Source organism: Tachysurus fulvidraco, chromosome 20, assembly GCF_022655615.1.
Source record: "Tachysurus fulvidraco isolate hzauxx_2018 chromosome 20, HZAU_PFXX_2.0, whole genome shotgun sequence".
Lineage (NCBI taxonomy): Eukaryota > Metazoa > Chordata > Actinopteri > Siluriformes > Bagridae > Tachysurus > Tachysurus fulvidraco.
Window position 1 is genome coordinate 11,801,203 of NC_062537.1, and position 21,109 is coordinate 11,822,311.

General features: G+C 36.7%; 1 protein-coding gene across 4 annotated transcripts in view; it reads right to left on the bottom strand.

Annotated features, from left to right (window-relative positions):
• Window positions 1-9,779: 9,779 nt before the first annotated feature.
• The window catches only part of cadm2a (cell adhesion molecule 2a), a 339,485-nt gene continuing 328,155 nt past the window's right edge, over window positions 9,780-21,109 (bottom strand). For all 4 annotated transcript variants that reach the window (XM_027150212.2, XM_027150219.2, XM_027150226.2 and 1 more), the window contains 2 exons: window positions 13,499-13,621; window positions 9,780-12,520 (listed from right to left, as the gene is read on the bottom strand). In XM_027150212.2, coding sequence (XP_027006013.1) covers window positions 12,402-12,520; window positions 13,499-13,621 — 242 coding nt within the window. In that variant the 3' untranslated portion in view covers window positions 9,780-12,401. The remainder of the gene's footprint in view (window positions 12,521-13,498; window positions 13,622-21,109) is intronic.

Here is a 21,109-nt window from a genome sequence, read left to right on the forward strand (position 1 = left end):
GGCAATTCCTACAGCTCTGTCATGAGTCAGTGTCAGTAGGCTGATTACTGGCATTACGAAAAACGGGAGAAAAATGATATGTAAGAGACAGAGGCCGAGGTTGGCTATCATCTAAATTCGGCAAGGACGTTTTCCCATGGATTATGCCATGGACTACTGAGGTATAAAAAGAGAATGAACTAAAAATCTATATATATGTGTGTGTGTGCACAGGAGGGAAAACTGGAAAATGGGACCATGTAGAATAATGAGATCTGGGAAGGACAGCCAGAATGAAGCGTTTTACCTTGCATCCCCTGGGAATAGAATGATTATTCTAAAGTGAAAGCCCACACTTGCAAGCCAGGATTACAAGTATTGGACAACAGGTGCTGGTAAAATGAGAGAGAGGAAGGACAGACATTGAATTAGTGTTAATGCACGACATATTGTTCAGTTTGATCCAAGAGCATAGAAAAAATGCAGTACTACCAAATATTTCTGGCTGTCAGTAATATCATAAGTCTTGCACACTTCTGCCTTTGACTGAACAAAACATGGCCAAAATTGTAATAAACAAAAAAACAGTAGAAAGTGGAAAGCTGTGGACTGATTGACACATTCAATGTAAATCCATAAATCCAATCAAGCATGTATTCAACTTGCTAAAAAAGAGATGATCGTTAAATAATAAATTGTTAGTTAGAAATGGCTTTGGCATTTAGCTAGACTTGGGCAAACTTTCCAGGCAATGACAAATGCTGAAGACATGATAAAAATTTAGCTGTGCCGTACAGTAATTTTGTGTAATATAAAGATAAAATTAAACAACATTATTATGCACAAATAACCCAAACTGTACAAATGAAACTAAAAAAAAATGTATACATCAAATATGTAACACGGAACAACTCAGATCCTGACACTGCCCACATTTCAAAGGAGTGTCTGTAAACCTTTCTGGCCACAAGCTTCAGTATCATAAAGTTTGGTGTCTGATTTGATAAAAACAATAAAAAAAAAACTGATAAAAAAGTGTAATTTGTATACTTGATTACAACCAGACTGTTTGAACACTGAGCATGAGTATGGCTTAAATGGTTTTTCAAAAATTTGAACCCTTTGACGGTACTGAAGACACTGGGAAAAAGTTGTAGAAATGCCAGCATTATTTCTTTATTATCTCTTTTGCTCAGTTTCTTAACCTCAGTTACATACAGTAACTCAAGTTTATTATTTATCTCAGCTACAGATGTGTGTGGAACTGTTTTAATTCCTCTTGCTTACTAATGACTTACTAATGATGCTCCATTTCCTGAAATAGACTAATTATAGCCTAATTTAAAGCACAGCAAAACAATGTTTAGAACAAAGCTCTGTAATATCTTGCCCAACCATGACAGCTTGGTAATCCTGGGATTTTTATATACATCCTTCTGATATGTACCACAAAGCCTGCACCACACATGCCACTGTTCCAGATTTAGAACACAACCAAACTGCAGCTTGCACCTACTTCTATCAGTGAATTAAAAAAAAAAAAAAAAAAGATTGTTTTCAATCAATGCTAGTTGAGCTAGTTTTGGTGGCTCAGTGGTTTCAAGTCTCAGACACAAAGGTCAATTTCTTTTTTGTATTTTGAAATTTTATTTTGTATTTTTTTTCTGTTTTTTTTATGTGTCAAGTTTGTTGTTGAGGTTGGTGGATCTTGCCTGCGAAATCTTACATTAGTGTCTGTTCCACTGTATATTTTTGAGTACAGTGAAATGCAGCATAACACCTGACACACAGACAAACACGAGCTGTGTGCAGGTAGGAGCAAGATATAGAGATGCTGTGGACTTCCTTTCAACACAAGCAAGAGCCAGAGAGACATGAACTAAAGATCATATTCAGTCTGGGACAATAACATGTATATGTGCAGGTATAGAGGCATATGGGTACATATGCGCTTGTTTGTATGTGAGCTTCAGGTAGACAGGAAGGCCGAGAGGATCACACAGGGTGATGATTTTTGGCAACAGGTGTTGAGAGTAAGGCAAGGTGCCGACGAGCTCATATTTATACAGACACCAGCTGTTCAAAGCTGACATGCTGTACATAAGGATGTAAAATCAGAAACACACTTCATAGTTAAGCTCAAGGTTAAAGAGGCAGACACATGCCACATGGAGCCAGTGTGCTTTAATATTAATGATCATCGTTGCTGTGCCCCTTTAGGATGTAATGTGCGTGACTTTGTCAAGATTGCATCATTCAAATGAAAGGGTAAAGGTAAAGACAAGATTATAAAAGGTGAAAAAGCTCATTAAAATCTTTCATAAGAAGATTTTATGAATACAGCTTTGATGTACTGGATCTCATTTAGCAGTATGAGAATATTTTTTTAAATGAAGGACACTGTGTGCTTTTTTTTTATTGTTGTTGTTGTTTTTTTTTTTTTTTTACTATTGAAAGCTTTTTCATTTTATTCAAATAATTTTATACACCTGAAAATTAATCAATTCCTTCTGACCATTCAGATTTGAGAATTCAACACCATTGTTGTATAAAAGTTTTCAGATGTTCTAGTGTGTTATTGCATGCTTCTGTGAAGCTGTCATTGCATGTGTGTGTATACATAGCTGTGGGCTGAGTTGAACTGCTGAACTGCGTGGTGCTTTTTGTGTCTGTGTGTCTGTAGGTGTGTGTGTGTGTGTATGCACTGTCAGCTGAAGCTCTGAGCACGTCTCAGGTAAAGTTAAAACTCTAGCAGACACACAAGTTCATTATCATAAAAAGCCAAGCCTGGCAGACATGCCACAGGAGACAGCACTGCCATGGGGAACAGCCCACACCAGCCTGCTATTATGACAAAAACACAATATGGGTACTATAGAAAAAGACAGATCATGCAATTAAACCTTTATTACCTCTAATAGACATGCTATACTTTACCTATTGAGAATGATGAATGTGCATGCATGTACAATGGCCTGGAAAAAACCTTAAAATCTCATGATTATTAATGTTTACAAGTCTGGAATCTCATTTATCTCATAACTTTTACCTTTTTTTTTTTTTTTTTTAGAGCAACTGTTAACTCTAAATCCATACATCAGGAACTAATAACGATCACAAACTATTTCATTTATGTTCTATAGTTGTGTAATACTTTACTTAAGGTTGATGTTCTAATGGCACCTACCGTATATAAAGTCCTGCATGCCTGCTGACATACATAATCTACATAAGTATTTATCTTTACTGTCAAAAGTCATTTTATAACATTATTACACGACTATAAGACACTATACCTTCCTATATTATTTTTTATTGTTGCCTACCCCATGATGCTGACTCTCTCTCTCTGTGTGTGTGTGTGTGTGTGTGTGTGTGTGTGTGTGTGTGTGTGTGTGTGTGTGTGTGTGTGTGTGTGTGTGTGTGTTTGTTGGTTACACGATTGTCTTTACTCCACTGGCATATCATCCTTTTTGTTTGTGTGTGTACATGTGTGTTTGTTACTCTTATTGTGCTGGTACAGTATCTCATGCCCAGTGTTCCTGAAAAAGACTCCAGATCCACCACGACCCTGACCAGGATAAAGCGGTAACTGAATATATAATGATAACAAGTTAACATAACAGTCCAGTCATGTAAATATTGTGTGAGGGTATTGTTATAACACATACAGTGGTATTGTAATGCTTAGAATAGAGCATCCTGACAAATGACTTACCATAGCTCAGTGAACTTATGTTATGTCAGCCACATAAGGATGATAATGTAATGTAAAAAACCTCAAGCCTGGACTGATTCAGTGAAAATAAACAGAACTCTATCATCATAAGGGTGTAATAACATTGACATTTCATAAATATCCTATCAGTATTAAAAATGAACCACACTATACTTGAGGGCAAACATAACTCTAACATTATCATCAACAGTATATTAATATTGTAATAAGATTGATAAGTTCCTTCTCAGTAGTAACATTAAACAAAATTACGGTCCAGAAAAATATCAATAACTGTTATTAAAGTGTCAAGACTTTGCTACTGGTATTTATGAAAAGTGACTGATATCCAAACTGATATCCAGTATATGCACAGAGTTACAGAAAAGCTGTCATGGCTTTCTAATACCGATCATCCTGAAAACAACCTTAAGTCAAATAAAATAAGGTTGCTTGGTTCACGTGTTAACCTGACACTAAAATCAATAAACCAGCCTGACACCTGTTGGAGTAAGCCTTTATAAAATGTTTATTTAGATTTACATCAGCTGTCATAAAGGATGCTATTTAGCCCTATAAACACCACCCATAAATAAAATGATCACAAAAGTTGGTTCTGATCAAATCCTGTGTATGTGCAGGATAAATTTCCACTCAGCTGACACTCAACACCTGGCAGCTGCTAACTGGTACCAAATGCCCCATGTACACAAACAAGACCCAGGAGATTAGAGATACTTTATTAAATCTGTGTTTGACCCTGGGATCAGACTGCATTGTGCTTCTGGGATATGAGTGGTGCCTCTCAAATCTCTGTAAGAGCTTGTTTTGGAATATGTAGGCCATCTCTCATGTCCTCGTGCGAGTGTGTTGGCATGTGTGTTAGCTCGACTGGCAGGCGTGATGCCAGTGTTAGTGCACGTAGGAGTGTAAGAAGTGTCCCCTGTGGCAATGTCCCACTGATAATGCTCTTTTCCCTTAGGGCTCCTGTCTAGCCTCTTTACAGGGACAGGCTACATCATTTATCACTGAGGCTATGAATAAGTCTGCTGTGTGATATTTGGACTTCATTTCAGAACTTCTTTTACTGTTAACCCCAGCTGCAGAGTTTGAGGCAGTAAAGTGCTCCATTATGTTTATGCAAGCAGATGGTAGATTAGATTTGAAAGGTGCTGGTTTGTCTACATACAGTTAGACACAGTTATATTGATCTCGCTAGAGATTACAGCATCACAAGTCCCTCATAAGCTCTTTATGGAGAAGAGAGCAAATTTCCTCTTCAACTCAATTCTCCAATTATAGAAACTTATAACAGCTCAGTGGTGTGTGCAGACGTAAGAAATGGATGAAGTATTTCAGAAGAGCATGATGGGGCTTTGCTGTTTTGTGGACAAAAAAAAAGAATAAAAATGGACACTTCTCATGCAATGATTTTTTTTTCTTCCAGTATATGAAAAAATAGCTTTAGAGGAAGTTTTTTTGTCTTACAGTTCCTAGTTCCTAACATCCTGAGCTCTGTGGAATTTCACGTCATCCTCCGTGTTTGTGTGGGTTTCTTCCAGTTTCTAGAGTTTCCTCCCAACTTTCTATAAGCATGCAGTTGACAACTCTTGTCAACCCTATTCAAAATTGCCCCAAGGAGTAAAACTGCTCCTTCCTATGCAACAGTCCAGGTGGTATGCTTCTTTGGGGCTTCTCCACACTGTAACTGTCCCAGACTAATCATAAAACAATACATGAAGCCAAAATATTTAATCTCTAGCTGCACCATCATGACCATTTTCCTTTATGGAGCTCCTGACAAACAGTTCTAGAGGAATCAAGTTGAGATTTACATTTAATTCTGAAGCAAGTTGAGCATCTGTGGTTTTATGGACAAAATTCCGGGTTAGAACCTGGACATCCCTTTCAGATGGCTTCCTCTTTCAGCAGCTACTCCTGTTGGATGTGGTAGGTCACTCACAATACACCACAAAGACTTGCTTGTCATTGATGCACCAGGAAGACATGCACCAACAATTTGTCCTCCTTTACTCTCATATGTCTCCTATTGTGTTGTGTGGATTGCAATATTTCATGCGAAATGTGAAATCAGTGAAGATGGTCCACCAGCCCATGTATATATAGGTGTGAAACCTCCAACACTATACTAGACGGTGTTTCAGTTTTGTTGTGTATACTGTATATATGCATGTGTAAAATAAAATGTCTCTTTGTTATTCCCATGTAACTCAACGGTCCTGGAGAAACAGTGTTACATTTCACTATGTACTGCTTCAGCTATATTGGGTTGAAGTGACAATAAAAGCTTTTTGACTAAATTTGTATATTTTCTAGTACAATAATTTCCTACCAAATGCAAATAATTGCAGGGTAGTTAGCTTTCAGGTCAGATCAAAAAGTAGTGATGCAAAAGTTAACTTTTAAATTGTCATAATTTTATAGATCACATTAGTTTAGCAAAATATTCACTAAATTAATCCAATAATGTACTTCATTTAGATGTACTCTTAAACTCTTTGTTGCCATGAATAACAGTATAGAATAGTATGAAAAGTAAAAAATTATATAAATATTGATGAGTTTGATGTTGTACATTGTAAATTGAAAAGAAAAAAAGTTTATTCATGATAGTAAAACACCAGAAATGGTTTAGTTTTAATCTGGTATATTTATGGATGTGGAAAAGCTGTTTATGTCCCCATTGACGTATGTAAAGTTTTACACAGGATTGGGACAGAATTGTCAGGAATGCTTATACGTAGTTAAGTCGGCCGGAATCAATCAGGAACCAATGACTGTAATGTATTTGATTTTCACACTGATATGTTTTCAGGTGTCACTACAGAGCTGTGAGAGAGTGTTAATTAGACAGGACTGACAAATAGATATGGAGTTACACCAGAAAGAGAAAAATAAAACCAGCCACCTGCTTGTGATTTTGGCATTTATTTATTCAAGAGTTTCATTCCATACATATTAATTACACTTGAAACGGAATTGCAGAACAAATGAATACACAGAGGCAGAAGACATAACTTAAAGTGATGTGTTTTCATTTTCAAGAAGCACAGATCCCATTGTTTGCCTGGTGCCTCTGTCATCTGAAGGCCAACTCGCCTAAAGCAAGTTACTCTGAGGGTCCAAAAGCACTACCCACTGCTTCTGTATTCCTGATCCACTTGGTGTGGAAAGAAGTGCTCACTATTAACACTCTTAATATGTCACACTCTTAATTCATACTCCTAGTTTTCGCTTTTCTTATTACAGATGATAATAAGGCAGTAGGTGTTGGTTGGTGTATATGATCATTCTAGCTTGGTTTTGCCACAAAATATCCTTTACCCAGTTCGAGAAAATCTTACACACTTACACACATTGAACATATTATCATCCTGCTCATCTGTTCCATGTGTCAGGTTTAAATGGTGTGTAGTTTTATCTTTATGCTTCTTTATACAGTCACTGTTTGTTAATGTCACTATAATGATCGTCTTTATTGTTTTACTTATGGTGAGAGATGAAATAAAGTGTATTCACTGTGTTTTCCTTCATACAAATACTATGGTATGGTATGGATGACACCACTGAAGTTTGTTCCTGTGAAACCCACATACTGTAACTCATGCAATCATGGAAAAATAAGACAGCAATTGAAAAAAGAAAATCTTAAATAAACACAGATTTCTAATTATCAACATTATAATTGCCTATTTTGAAATGTAACGGATACTGAGCTTAAGCAGATGGGAGGTGCTTTGCAAAACTGTCCAATTAAATGATAAAGATGACCCAAAGAATCGTTCCTGAGACGCACACCGAAAGCAAAAAGAAGCGTAATCACGCGCCCTTTGTGTAATATATGTCGGCCAATTTCTGACTCAAACATTGACTATTTCATCTGTACAGAAATTGTAGTAATACAGTGAGATCAATGCAGTACATCACAAACAACTGTTTGAATTTATTTATTTATATTTAGACAAACAGAAGTGAGTGATTTCCTGCTATCAATGCAACACAAACAGCCAATTCTGTCAAAAAGAGCTGAAGTGTCTCGAACCACTAAACAGAATGCAAAATTAGTTTTGTTTATTTTCTAAACAATGGAATGGTTACAGGTTGGACCGGGGTTTTTCCAGTCTGTATATGAAGAACAGTATTATAACAAATACGACAACAACAAAAAAAAATGCTCGGAAAAATAAAATAAATATAAAGTATGTATCCAAGCTATGTGCCAAAATTTTGTAAAAGAACCCCTGTACATATAATCATGATTTACAATCATGATTCTCGGCAAATCTCAGCGTGTGTTTCATTATTTTTATGATTTAGAGCGTAACATGCTGCAGCTAGTAGGGCAGAAATAAAACCGGAGCGTTAGAGAGTTTTCAGGTGTGTTAAAGATCATTTCACCTCATATATTACAGGCCCAATTAAAGGTTACGCCTGAACTGAGGGAAATTTCACAGCTTTTCAAAAAGCTACACTCCACAGCACCTGCAAACATTTGTGCAGAGATGAACCTCCTAATGACGGAGCCCAAAGACATCAGCAGCACCTGCGCTGTCATTTCAACAATCTGCGCTCAGCCAAATAAAGATCTGGGCACATGGAAAAATAGGGATTGATGAAAAAACAAAAACAATCATGTATTTTTTCTTTCTTTCAGTATATAACTTAATGGGTCACTGAACTCTAAAGTCCACTTACAGGCCATATTACAAATCTCAACCTGATTTACTCACAAATCTACAGCCTACAACCTTGTCATGCCTATAGAAATCAATAAGATGCAAAAAGAAAATCACCTATAGCTCATATAAAGAAAGTAGTATTAACACAACTTAAATAAAAACGATATGGCTTCAGTATATACACCAGATGAACTAGACCTATACTGTAGCTAGATAAAATTATAGTATGCTGACATGTTCAGTCTACAAAAAAGAAAGCTTGAAAAGATGCTCCATCAAAACAAGCTGATGTTAACCTATAACATATTGAATAAAATATTGAATGCAAAGACAGTCAGTGGGCAAGTGTAGCTATAAATACAGCCTTTGACAGAACATTAGTCAAAAGGCATTAGAGTTTACTGCACATCTCTCCTTTTCACAGCAACAACTTCTCCGGTTCTGGACTGGTCTCCAGTAAACACCTGACTGTTTCTACATGACACAACCCATCACTGGTGCTCTCTCAAACACTAACACACAGTTTATGGGTTATATTTGTGTAAAAAAAAGTTGTGTCTCATGTATTTCCTAATACCTGTTTATGTCTCCCATCACATTAACAAAAGAACTAATCCTGTCAGGTAAGAAGGGCTCTGGCTTCTTTTTCTGGACCGCTCTTCTACTAACTGGGTGGCAATTTCAGCTACAGTTTGTCAGCTCTTATGGCAGTGGTTCAGCTAATGTACCAAACAATCACACAGGTTTATCCCACATTGTTGAAAACCCGTCGATCTTTCTAAAGCGACACACTGACAAATTCAAAATTCCTTTCTGAGTCTTTTTTACGCATTATCACAGAGCCAACTGACTGTTTGATTCAATCCAACCTATTGACACTGTACTATAAGGTCATGCTGCTGCTGGATGGAACTATTTTTATTTTTTTCATTTTTTGGGGGTGCTTTTATGGAAGAGGCATGAAGCTAGAAATATAAGATTTGAGCCTGTGTGTATGTAGGTTCTATACAAGAAATTTACTAAAACCTTTTTTTTTCATCAATTCTACTGGATTATCTTCTATCATTTCCCCAGCATTAATAATTCTCTTTAACTAAAACTGTCAGTGAGCTATCGGTTTCTCAAGTCCATTAACTACAGTATGCACTCTGACCAATAAATACATTAAGGGGCTTGAATTAAGTGCTAAATGTCCAACACTACCTAAATTTGCAGCATCTATTATCAGTCCTCATAGGCATATTTAACTGCTATTTCCTCTTGTCATACCTAAGTTATTTTTTTACTTTATAAGATCTGAAATAAAATCACATCAAAATGTTCTTCTTTTTATACCAAATGTAATACTTGTACAGTATATACACATTATGTTCAAATTAAACAGTGTAGAAAAAGATGTTGGGTGTTTGTGAAGAATCCCCATGGACCAAAAACAAACAAATAAACAAACAATCAAAAAAGAAACCATAATTTTAATTGATGTGAATAATAGGCTAATATACAAACTTCTTGATATGTGGGGTCCCAATGTTCTGACAACAATTTTCACTACTTACTACATTAAGCAGAATTAATATACAGCCATATTAACAAGGGCACCTATTTATTACAGAGATCCAAAAGAAGGAATAATAATAATAATAATAATAATAATAATAATAATAATAATAATGACCATAGTTTATGTTTTACATAATGTTCACTAATATAAAATTTAAGATTAGTATCAGTGATGTTTCCTAATCTTCACAGACAAGCATAATCAGTGTGTGTTAACTAACCGTCAGTCATTAACTCTGCGTGTCCAAACTATCTTGTGCTTCTACAGTTAATCTAATTATCAGATGTGGATATGAGAAAAAGTGGAGAATAAATGGCAGGAAACACCATCATGACTTTCTGGACTGATTATTATTATTATTATTATTATTATTATTATTATTATTATTATTATTATTATTATTATTATTATTATTATTATTATAGTAGTTTGAACATTGTTACACAGTTAGATAAAGAGCCTGTTACCCTTAGTTTGTGTTCCTGTAACTGAACATGACTGATATTTTATCATTTCACGTTCATGTCGATGATCATGATGTAAACTGCTGAACTGAGTGTATAGGAATAAACACATATCCAGGGCAATGCATTGGTTTATTATGTTCACTTTACAGATTGAAAAAAATCTGAAAAAATTGTGCCTACATGTGGCACAAGTCTGATTTTCACAAGCTACATGAATATAAAAGTCAGCAACACATCAAATCTATTTGCAACCAACCAGCTACTAATTATTAGTCCAATATCACTGGCAGAGTGTGTGTCTAGTGATAGTTGGCTATAAAGTATTCAAATAAATATTACTCAGCAAAGCAGCTGCTCAGAGACTGCAATTTATACAGACTTGCTGAATACTTATTAATTGGAAATGTTTATTCTGTTGCTGAAACTGTTGACATGTTTAAAAATTCGTTTTTATTCCTATCATACATCTGACAGATTGTTGGTGGTTTGTTCAATCTCGAAAAGCAAACTGTTAAGAAAAATGTTACTCAACAGTCTGATCTTCTTCTTCTTCTTCTTCTTCTTCTTCTTCTTCTTCTTCTTTTTTTAAATAAATATTTCTTTACATTTTGGGCCATTTTCGTATGTGGCTCCAAATCCAAATGGATACAAATCTCTGTTGAGTTTTCTAAAATCTCTGCACATTGAACCTTTGCCATACAAGTCGCTCTGAATGAGATGCTACTATATAAATTTATATATGATCTACAGGTATTAAATCTTTTTTGGTTTCACCTTAACAGTGTCTTGAACTATGATTTTTTTGTGTGTTGCTAAATCATACACATGATATATATATACTATGTATATATAAAGATGTCTGCCTACTTCTTTACTTCTTTTCCATGGCAAAAATCTGTTCATTGGGCAGATGTGAACAGTTAAGGGATTGAGCATAAAAATCTGTAACGTGAACATAGCCACTGCATCCTATAGTTTCAGTGAGAGAATGCAGGAATATACAGATGAGCCAGAGACACAGTATTTCACATAGACACAGCAAAATGATGAGTATAGAAAAAAATTTAAATTCATTAAAGTCACTGGCATGTCTTTAACCTACAACCCCTGGCCTTCTATCATACTAGCTTTATTTTTTAATGATGGAAAACATTGGAGTATTCAGCTGATGCTTCATGACCCTTGAACTATCATATAGGCTTCTTGCCATTAACTACATTTCAGGTACAAATACTGGTTAATATGAGTGCGAGCTATCAGTCTGATTGCGTATATCTTCACTCACACTATGGAACACACACTAATCACTGATCAGTATTTCTCTGTAAGTTAAAATGGGTATCAGCTACTTTTCATAAGAAAATGTTTTCCTGTATATTTTTTTAATTGAAGAAAAATGACAACAGTGTGTACAGAATGGACTGTAAAGAATAAAAAGAAATCAAAATACATATGTACATTAAAGATGATACTGTGTAATAGTGCTGAAGATAAAAACAACAAAAAACAAACAAAAAAACAAAAACAAAGGCAAGCAGCCAATCCTAAAACACTCAACCCAACTGAAAGAATTGACTAAAACCATTTAATGGATGTTTGATTATTATATTGAGGCACTGTGAGAAAGTGATGGAGGAGAACTTCTGAAAGAATTGAAGTGAAGTATTGAACTGGATTCAGGTGGTTTGGCCAACGATTCATTTTTTTTACAGACACAATGTGAACAATGTGAATAAAAAAAATAAAATAAAGGCAACTATTATCGGCAGCCATGTCTGGAAAAAGTAGCAGATGAAATTCAGGACAAGCTGATAAAAGGAAAAAAAAGATGAATGCAAATAATGAACATAGGACATGAGTAAAGAAGAAACTTCCGCTGCTGCCAGACAAGGTTTCTACATGGAGCAGGGAATGAGAGTGAGAGAAAGAGAGAGAGAAAGAGAGACAGAGAGAGAAAGAGGCGAGTGGAGCGGAGTCTAAATGAAGTACTCCTTCTTTTCCTCTGTGTGTGCGTGGTTACCATCTGCATTGATAATGGCTGTGTCTGCATCAGGGGCATCGTCAGCTCCTTTGGCCTCATTTGTCAAATATGTGCCTGTCCCAGTAAAAACAGCATGGTTTAAATTAAACAAATGTAATGATATACTTATCTTTTGACAAAACTTATCACCAATAAAACTGTCAAACCATCATATATACACTATATGGCCAAAGGTTTGTGGATACCTGACCCCCTCCATAAAACACGGGACAAGCTTAAGAGCAATTTCAGCAACAGACTCATTCAACCCTGTTGCTTAAAGGAATGATATAGGAAATAATTCCTTACCTAGTGCTATCAGATCTTACAACTCACCTGTGATGGCCAGATCTGGGGTGACTACATTGGACTGAGCTACCATTATTGGACACCCCCTAAGAATGTTCTTAACTTTTATTAAGATATTTTTATCATCTGTTTAATTTCTTAGATCCCTGCAGTATTTCACTACAGCTTAAGTTCCCTCCAGGGATTAATAAAGTTATTCAACTCTTTTTTATTTTATTCTAGCTTGTTGAACATCCATATTCAGATTATTCCCCCCGTGTTGATTTCATAACCTCCACTCTCCTGGGAAGGCTTTCCACTAGGTTTTGGAGCATGGCTGTGGTGGTTTGTGTGGTGCTTATTCAGCCACATGGGCATTAGTGAGGTCAGATGCTGATGTCAGGTGAAGAGACCTGGGGCTCAGTCAACATCTAGTTTATACCAAAGTTGTTCATTAGGGTGGAGGTCAGTTATTACGCTCCAGCTCTTCCACTACGACCTCAGCAAAACATGCCTTAAAGCAGCTTGATTTCTGCACAGGTGCACTGTCAGGTCAAACATGTCTGAGTCTCAGCTCAAAGATATTGTAATGTTACAACCTACAAAGACATGTCTGAATTTCAACAATTCTGCGTTTCAGGTGTCTGCTTTTGCAAAAGTTTGGCCATATAGTGTATTTTTTCTATTGAGTTATTTGCAAAAAAAAAAAAGAATTGTTTTTTAAAACCTTAATTATTTGCTATATAAAAAAACTTTTCTTTTTACCTTTATGCCGTGCCAGATATCGTCCCAGTACGATGATTAAGCACAGGGTGACAAAGACAACAACAGCCACTACTCCTCCAATCAGAGCATGATCTGGACCATGCTGGACCAAAGCATTAGGATCTGGGAAGAGAGAAAGAGAGAGAGATAGACTCCTCTGACAGTCACTGCACTACCTTTTGCTGGTTTCGCTTTGTGATGGTCTAGCTTGTGTCAAGATTTCAAAGTAGGATTTGGATTTAAAATGAGGAGGGGGCTTAGTGGTTAGCACGTTCGCCTCACACCTCCAGGGTTGGGGGTTCGATTCCCGCCTCCGCCTTGTGTGTGTTGAGTTTGCATGTTCTCCCCGTGCCTCGGGGGTTTCCTACAGGTACTCCGGTTTCCTCCCCGGTCCAAAGACATGCATTGTAGTTTGGTTGGCATCTCTGGAAAATTGTCCTTAGTGTGTGAGTGTGTGAGTGTGTGTGAATGAGAGTGTGTGTGCCCTGTGAGGGGTTGGCACTCTGCCCATGGTGTATCCTGCCTTGATGCCCGATGAGGCCTGAGATAGGCACAGGCTCCCCATGACCCGAGGGAGTTTGGATAAGTGGTATAAAGTGAATGAATGAATAAGGAATGAAAAAACAGCAGTCTAACACTCGGCTGTGTGTTGCGAGGCTTTAGAGCATGAGTGAACACAAACAGAGAAAAGACAAGAGTAATAACATCTTTAACAAGATCACGGTCAAGTGATTGTGGTAGTGCAAGTACCTGTGTGCAAAATTGACAGACTAAACACACTGCACGCCTAAATGAAAGCTTCTCTATAGAAGCCCCCCAAAATTCAATGTCTTGTAGCACTCTTGTGTCTTGTAGTGAAAGGCTCTGTCATTACAAGACACAGACCAATTTGTAAAAGGTTTACCAAAGTGTAGAAGAAAACCAATTTGTAAACTTTTTGTTTTGAATTTTTATATCTTATTTATTACAATAACATTTTATTTGACTTAGGTAATGTCATGAAATAACTGTTTTGGTAGAGAAACAGTGACAGTCTATATAGATATTTACATCCATACACACACACATTTGCAGGAAAAAGAGGAAAAGAAAGAAACATTAACGTGACTCTCCTGTGACTCTAATGTGAAAAAGAAGAAGAAGAAGAAGAAGAAGAAGAAGATAAAGAAGAAGAAGAAGACAAAATGGTATAATAGCTGACGTTATAGACACAGCTGTGCTATCATAAAGATGGCACACTAAAAAAAGATATTTCTTATTTAAGCACGGAATATACAGTTTATACTGTATAAGTTTATACAGTACTGTGCAAAAAGTTTTAGGCAGGTGTGAAAAAATGCTGTAAACAAAGAATGCTTTCAAAAATGGAAGTGTTAAACATTAATTTTCATAAATGAACAAAATGCAGTGAATGAACAAAAGAGAAATCTAAATCAAATCAATATTTGGTGTGACCACCCTTTGCCTCCAAAACAGCAGCAATATTTCTAGGTACACTTGCACACAGTTCTTGAAGGAACTCGACTGGTTGGTTGTTCCAAACATCTTGGAGAACTAACCACAGATCTTCTGTGGATATAGGCTTTCTCACACCCTTCTGTCTCTTCATGTAATCCCAGACACACTCGATGATGTTGAGATCAGGGCTCTGTGGGGGCCATGCCATCACTTCATGCTGGTTTGAAGGCAAAAGGTAGTTACACCAAATATTGATTTGATTTAGATTTTTTTTTTCTTTTGCTCACTTTGCATTTTGTAAATTGACAGAAATAACCACTCACTACAGTATTTATATTTCTGAAAGCATTCTGTTTACAGCATTTTTTTCACACCTGCCTAAAACTTTTGCACAGTAAAGTATATACAGTAACGTACTGCCAACAGAGCTGATAGTACTGTGTGTAAAATGTGTAATAAAAAACTGTACACATACATACAGTAAAGTACTGTAATAACAGCAACAATGAAAGGACACAATTCCTCTGACTGGTGCGAGCTAGTAGCTGAGCTCAAGGTTATATGAGTCTTTCTCAAGGATTTGAATACATGCTGCTTTATTTTAAATGTCAACCAAATATGCAGAGTTGTTTATAAAGTTGTTTATAAATCTATATAAACCTCTCTGTACTCTACCCTATTCTAAAACTAGTAAAACGGCAAAAAGGATCAGCTAATGGGAGTGTTTAATAGCCACACATGATAAAACCGGTGCAAAATATCAGTTCAACGGCCCATGAACAATAGTGTGGATGAGGAATGAAGGCTGGTTATGAATGGGAGTTATTATCACAGTAGGGAGTTATTAAGAATAAAATTCAAAGATGTAGCTGCATTACATTAGTCTTGCTCTTTTTCTCTATATCTTCTGTCTCTCATTTTTAACCCTATTTTCTTCCCAATTCGATCACTGGCCAATTCTTGCCAAATGTCAATGTGTGAAGGTTAATATGTTCTTCCTCTGAGACATGTGAACAAGCCACTGCTTTTCGAACCTCTCTTAATACTACACAGGATAAAGTGCTGTCAGTCCCACTCTCAGTTCTATTCAATTCAATTCTATTTTCTTTCGCGCTTTAAACTAATTGTCACAAAGCAGTTTTACAGATATATCGGCAGAGGTGGACCGTGGCAAGGAAAAACTCAGGTTTCCCTTCTATAACTCTGTTCCCTTCTGCACAGAGAACACAGCATAACATCCTTCCTTCTGCACAGAGAACACAGCCAAAAACCAGCCACAGATGGCTGCTGCATTATTGGCTCTCTTCTCACCATCTCTAAAAAAGTGTCTATAGCGTGTATGTCCTCCTTGTTTACCTACAGGAAAAGATGTCCCGGTTTCGCATACCCACTTTGTAATATCAGATAACATCCATCTCAAGGGCACTTATGCCTGCGTTAAAGTCATTCGCATATCCACGTGTTTGAGAGTGATATCTCAGTAGTGACGAGGACAGGGACAGGCACCTCATGCATGTGCTTCGGGGTTGTCATAATTGGATATCTTCAGTGCTTGCTCTATTTATATCAGCAGCCAATGAGGCCAGCATGATGAGAGCCTTCCTGGGGCAAGTATATTGACACGGCAAACTCTTTGTGGAGCTCAGCAGATGATAATGATATGAAAAGTAATTTCTAGAGCCAGGCAGATTGATATGACCAATGCAGGGCATTTCATTATGTCCTGCTCTGTTTAGGAGAATTGGCTGTTAAAGCAGGAAATGTGCTAGTTTAATATATGAATCTCTACCTCTGTGCCTGTCCATCTGGTTCAACCAATCAGTGATCTTTTTCATAGCTGTGGTGGGCTTGCCTTATGCATGTTTAATAATGGTTGTACCAAATGATGTACCATATGCAAATTCCGCACATGATGAGGCACAGCAAAAAATGGAACGGACAATATTGTGGCCAAAAAAATACACTTTCTAATGTGTCTGAGCTGTTAAAAAGCTGCAGCTCATCACACAAACGATACAGTTTACCACCTACTACATGTGCTAGAAATGAAATAGTGGAAATAGTCCACAAAAAAAAAGTACAAGGAAAACCATAGACCTAGCTTCACTAGCTATTCCAGTGAGACTTACATGAATATATGTTTTAAAAGTTGATGAATTTAAAACTTTAAATTTCTGACAGTCGCTCCTGGCCCATGGCAAGGCAAGAGCTTTCGATCCAGAGAGTAAACACAAATAGTAAACTAAAACACGCTGATGCGAAGCAAAACATTGTTGAGAACCTGAGCCACCATTTTACTATCTTCCTAGAAGGAGAGTTCAAGGTTAAGCTGAATATTTATGCCACATTGTAATTCAGCACCTGAACAGCAAGGATTGTGCTATCTAGGATTACCCGTGCAGTCGTCCAGGATTAACGTTGCATCTGTGATGTGTTCGGATGAATGCTGCAGTTAGAAAGGTATACACACGAATAAGCAATGTGTGTGTGTGTGTGTGTGTGTGTGTGTGTGTGTGTGTGTGTGTGTGTGTGTATGTGCATGTGTGTGTGTGTGACCCTATGCTGATCTTCCTTCCTTAGGTGAGCTATCGAGTGTTTCTGATGAGAAAGTGCTGAGCCGCAGAGCTTCACCTACTGAGCACAATAAAACTCTTATTAACATGCAGAAAGGGACACTCCCATTCCCCCTCTGATGAACACACGCATGTCTATAAACTCTCAGGTGACCAGTGATGTGTTACTTGATATAAGGGTATAGAAGAACACGGTTGGCTGCATGTAGTCAAAACACAGCCTTATCTCTGTTTAAAAGTCAATGCGAAAGTCAAACTGAAACCTAACATTTCTGATAGATCTGTCATGGTCTATATTTGTAAACACAATCTAATAGCTTAGCATGATTGCTTTGGTTTGGTTCCTCCATTTGCTTGTTATAGGATAGCACCAGAGAACAAATGAACTTACTTCAAAAGCACTGGAATGGAAAGACAAACTTTAAATTAGCACTTATCCAGTTTATGGATATACTTTTCTTGATATAACACTGGACTTAGACCCAACAATATAACGGTATGAGGCAAAGCCTTCTAAGTGCACTTCACACAAAGCCAGCTGTATCTAATGCTGTGCTCTTATACTACAAAATTACTTTTAAACAGAATGTAATTCAGTATTTACAGCAGAATTGCTTTCAATTGGTGATATAAGCTCACAGGTTCAGTCAAAACTTGTGCAAGGAATTTTGTATAGTTGTTAGCATGTGCTTTCATTTTTTGGGCTCTTCTATTAGATTATGCATATTAACTGTATGAGTTCTCATCTCTGGGTACCCATGCAACCCCTCCCACAAACAAACAAACACAGACAAACAGACAAACAGACAGACAGACAGACAGACAGACAGACAGAAAGGCACACAGACACGTTTAGGATAGAAAATGCAGACTGAAAAAGCAAACACTGTTCTAGTTTCAGGTCACATGATATGGGATAATGTAATATAAAAGCAAGAGACAATTTTAAATGAAAAGAAAATCAAAAGAAAATTACAATTAAATTAAAATTACTAATGTAATGTATGCAAAAGAGAATATTGCACGCATTAAAGTCAACTAATAGGATACTTATTATATATATTGCTTATATATTGTTGCCTGAATAGTCAAAAATGAATAATTGTAATGATCACATATTTGGTTTAATTTAATTATATGGCTTTCACCCTCATTATTCCACAGCTTCATCTAATGCATCATAAACAAACAAACAAACAAACAAACAAACAAACAAACAAACAAACAAACAAATAGACATACCCATTTAATAAAAATCATATTATTTGCTGGAAGTGTATTTAATGAGAAGAGGTATGTTTGGGATAGAAGAGGCCCAGGGGATAATATTTGTATTCCAGAACACTCAAATGTAAGTCATCAGAGGGATTTAACATCTGAAGAATCAAAGATCATACACTCTTCAGCCATTCCCTCCCCAAATAAAAAGAAAGGCAGACATGCACGAACATAGAAAAATAAACTAGTGCTAGACGCCAGAGTCATGTCAGAGGATATCAAAAATCTTTTAAAAAATGTATTGTGCATCAGGGACAATGCTGGCCCCTGGGTGATGTAATTAATAATTGTCTTTAATACAGGTTAAATATCATGCCTGGTCTGAAAAGAGATGGAATAATTTAGTCCATATATAGAAACATATCAATTGTTTTTTCTATGTTTCTATATATGGAATAATTTAGTCCATATATAGAAACATAGAAAAAACAATTGATATCTTTATGATCCTAGTCTAAAGGTGTTGCACCAAATGTAATCAATATACGTGACTTATCCTACAGCATGTTATCTTTCCCTACTGATGGTTATTAGAATGATAAGAAACTATGGATCCAAAGAAACTTTAAATCATCACTTTTTAAATAAACGTTATTACTTTCATAATGGCATATAAATTACAGTCAAATTCCAAATATGATGAGGCACTGACATAGTTAAGGCTGAAAATATAGGGTTCACTCCAGAGAATTATTTAAAGAGACTTCTGCTATTAAGGCATAATGGACAGAAGGAATATTAGTCTATTTCTATTCAGCCACAAGTTGGATTTATTTCATTTTTTTATTCTTTGTCTGTTTTCAAGTATGGCTATAGATCTTAGAACTATGTGACTATATGACTATAAACTATGTGAATATTGTAGGTCATCAGTAATGATACTGCAGGATTTAGTGAAGAGGTTGTATTACATTATAATTCCCCGTGTTTGGAACAGTGGGCAGAGATAGCACTCTATAGCTGTCTCCATAATAATCTTCCCTAGAGAGACATGGCAGCCAACTTTTCCGTACCTCTTTTAAACAAAGCAGTTGCCTTTTGTCGAACCTCAGAGGAGCCATTTTTTCCCCCTACTGTGCCACTTTGTTCTGCCCTTCTGTCAGGAACAGCGGAAAACTGAACTAAATCAATACCGCAGCTAAAATCCCTAATTCCTTACTGAGGATAAAAGCATTATATCTTCAAAGGTGTACTCGGAGTTGCTTGACCTCTCTTATTTTCTTTAGGAAGCCTGTTCTCAATGTGAAATCACTCAGATCCTTAAAGTGAAGTCAAAGCTGATTGTGTTTAAACTGCAGGAAGTGTACAAAGACCTGGTCTTCCACCTGACCAGCCAGTACAGGACCTCTGCAATGGACCCCAATGCTCTCGCATACATACAGCATGTATAGCACTCACCTGAGCTGTAGAGCTAGGAGGGAAAAGGAGGACAAGGCCCCATGTAGAGTCCTAATTGGATGAGCAAACCCAGCCACTAAGGAACAAAACGCTTGAACTTGCAAATAGTGTTTGGAGGATTCCTCATTTGTTTGTGTCTCACTGGGAGCAGAGCCCATGAACAAGGGCGCGTCCAGCCTGCTGCTGTCAGCCCATTACACCCCTGTTGAGCATGCATGCTGTGTGCTCACTGAATATCTGCTCAGTGTACGAAGATGCATATGTTTCCACCTTATTTGGAGATGGAACACTAGCCATGTGGAAAGTGTTTGATTTAATCACTCAACCCCAAAATTAACACCTTAAAACTGCTTCACAAAACCAACAAAATTACCCCTGTCAGTCTGAGGTCAATTTGATTGATGGATCTGCCTCAACCCAAGCCTGTAATAAGACACAGACGACACAGTGGCATAACAGTTTTGTCCTCGAATTTGATCCAGAGCTCAGTTTACTGTCTGTGTAAAGGTTTTCTGCATGTTCTCCTTTTGTCCACTGGTTTTCTCCCATCTCCCAAAAATGTGCCAATAGTTGGACTGAATATGATAAATTGTCCGTAGATGTCCAATGCGTGTGTGCTATCTTGCAATACACCCACCTAGGGTGTATTTCCATTACACACACACACGCCTCCACAATGTGATGACTTGTCATCATCATCTTCTTCTTCTTCTTCTTCTATATTGAATTGGAGGACTAAATAATTTTGCTCTATGGCTGACTTTTATAACATTTTCCTAATACTATTGTGCATACACATAGGAACATAGTCAGAATCAATTTTTGAAAATCTCTGAATCCAAATAGCAAATACAATTAAGAGAAAAACTACACTTCTGTGCCAGAAGTCTAAGGTTTTAGGTTA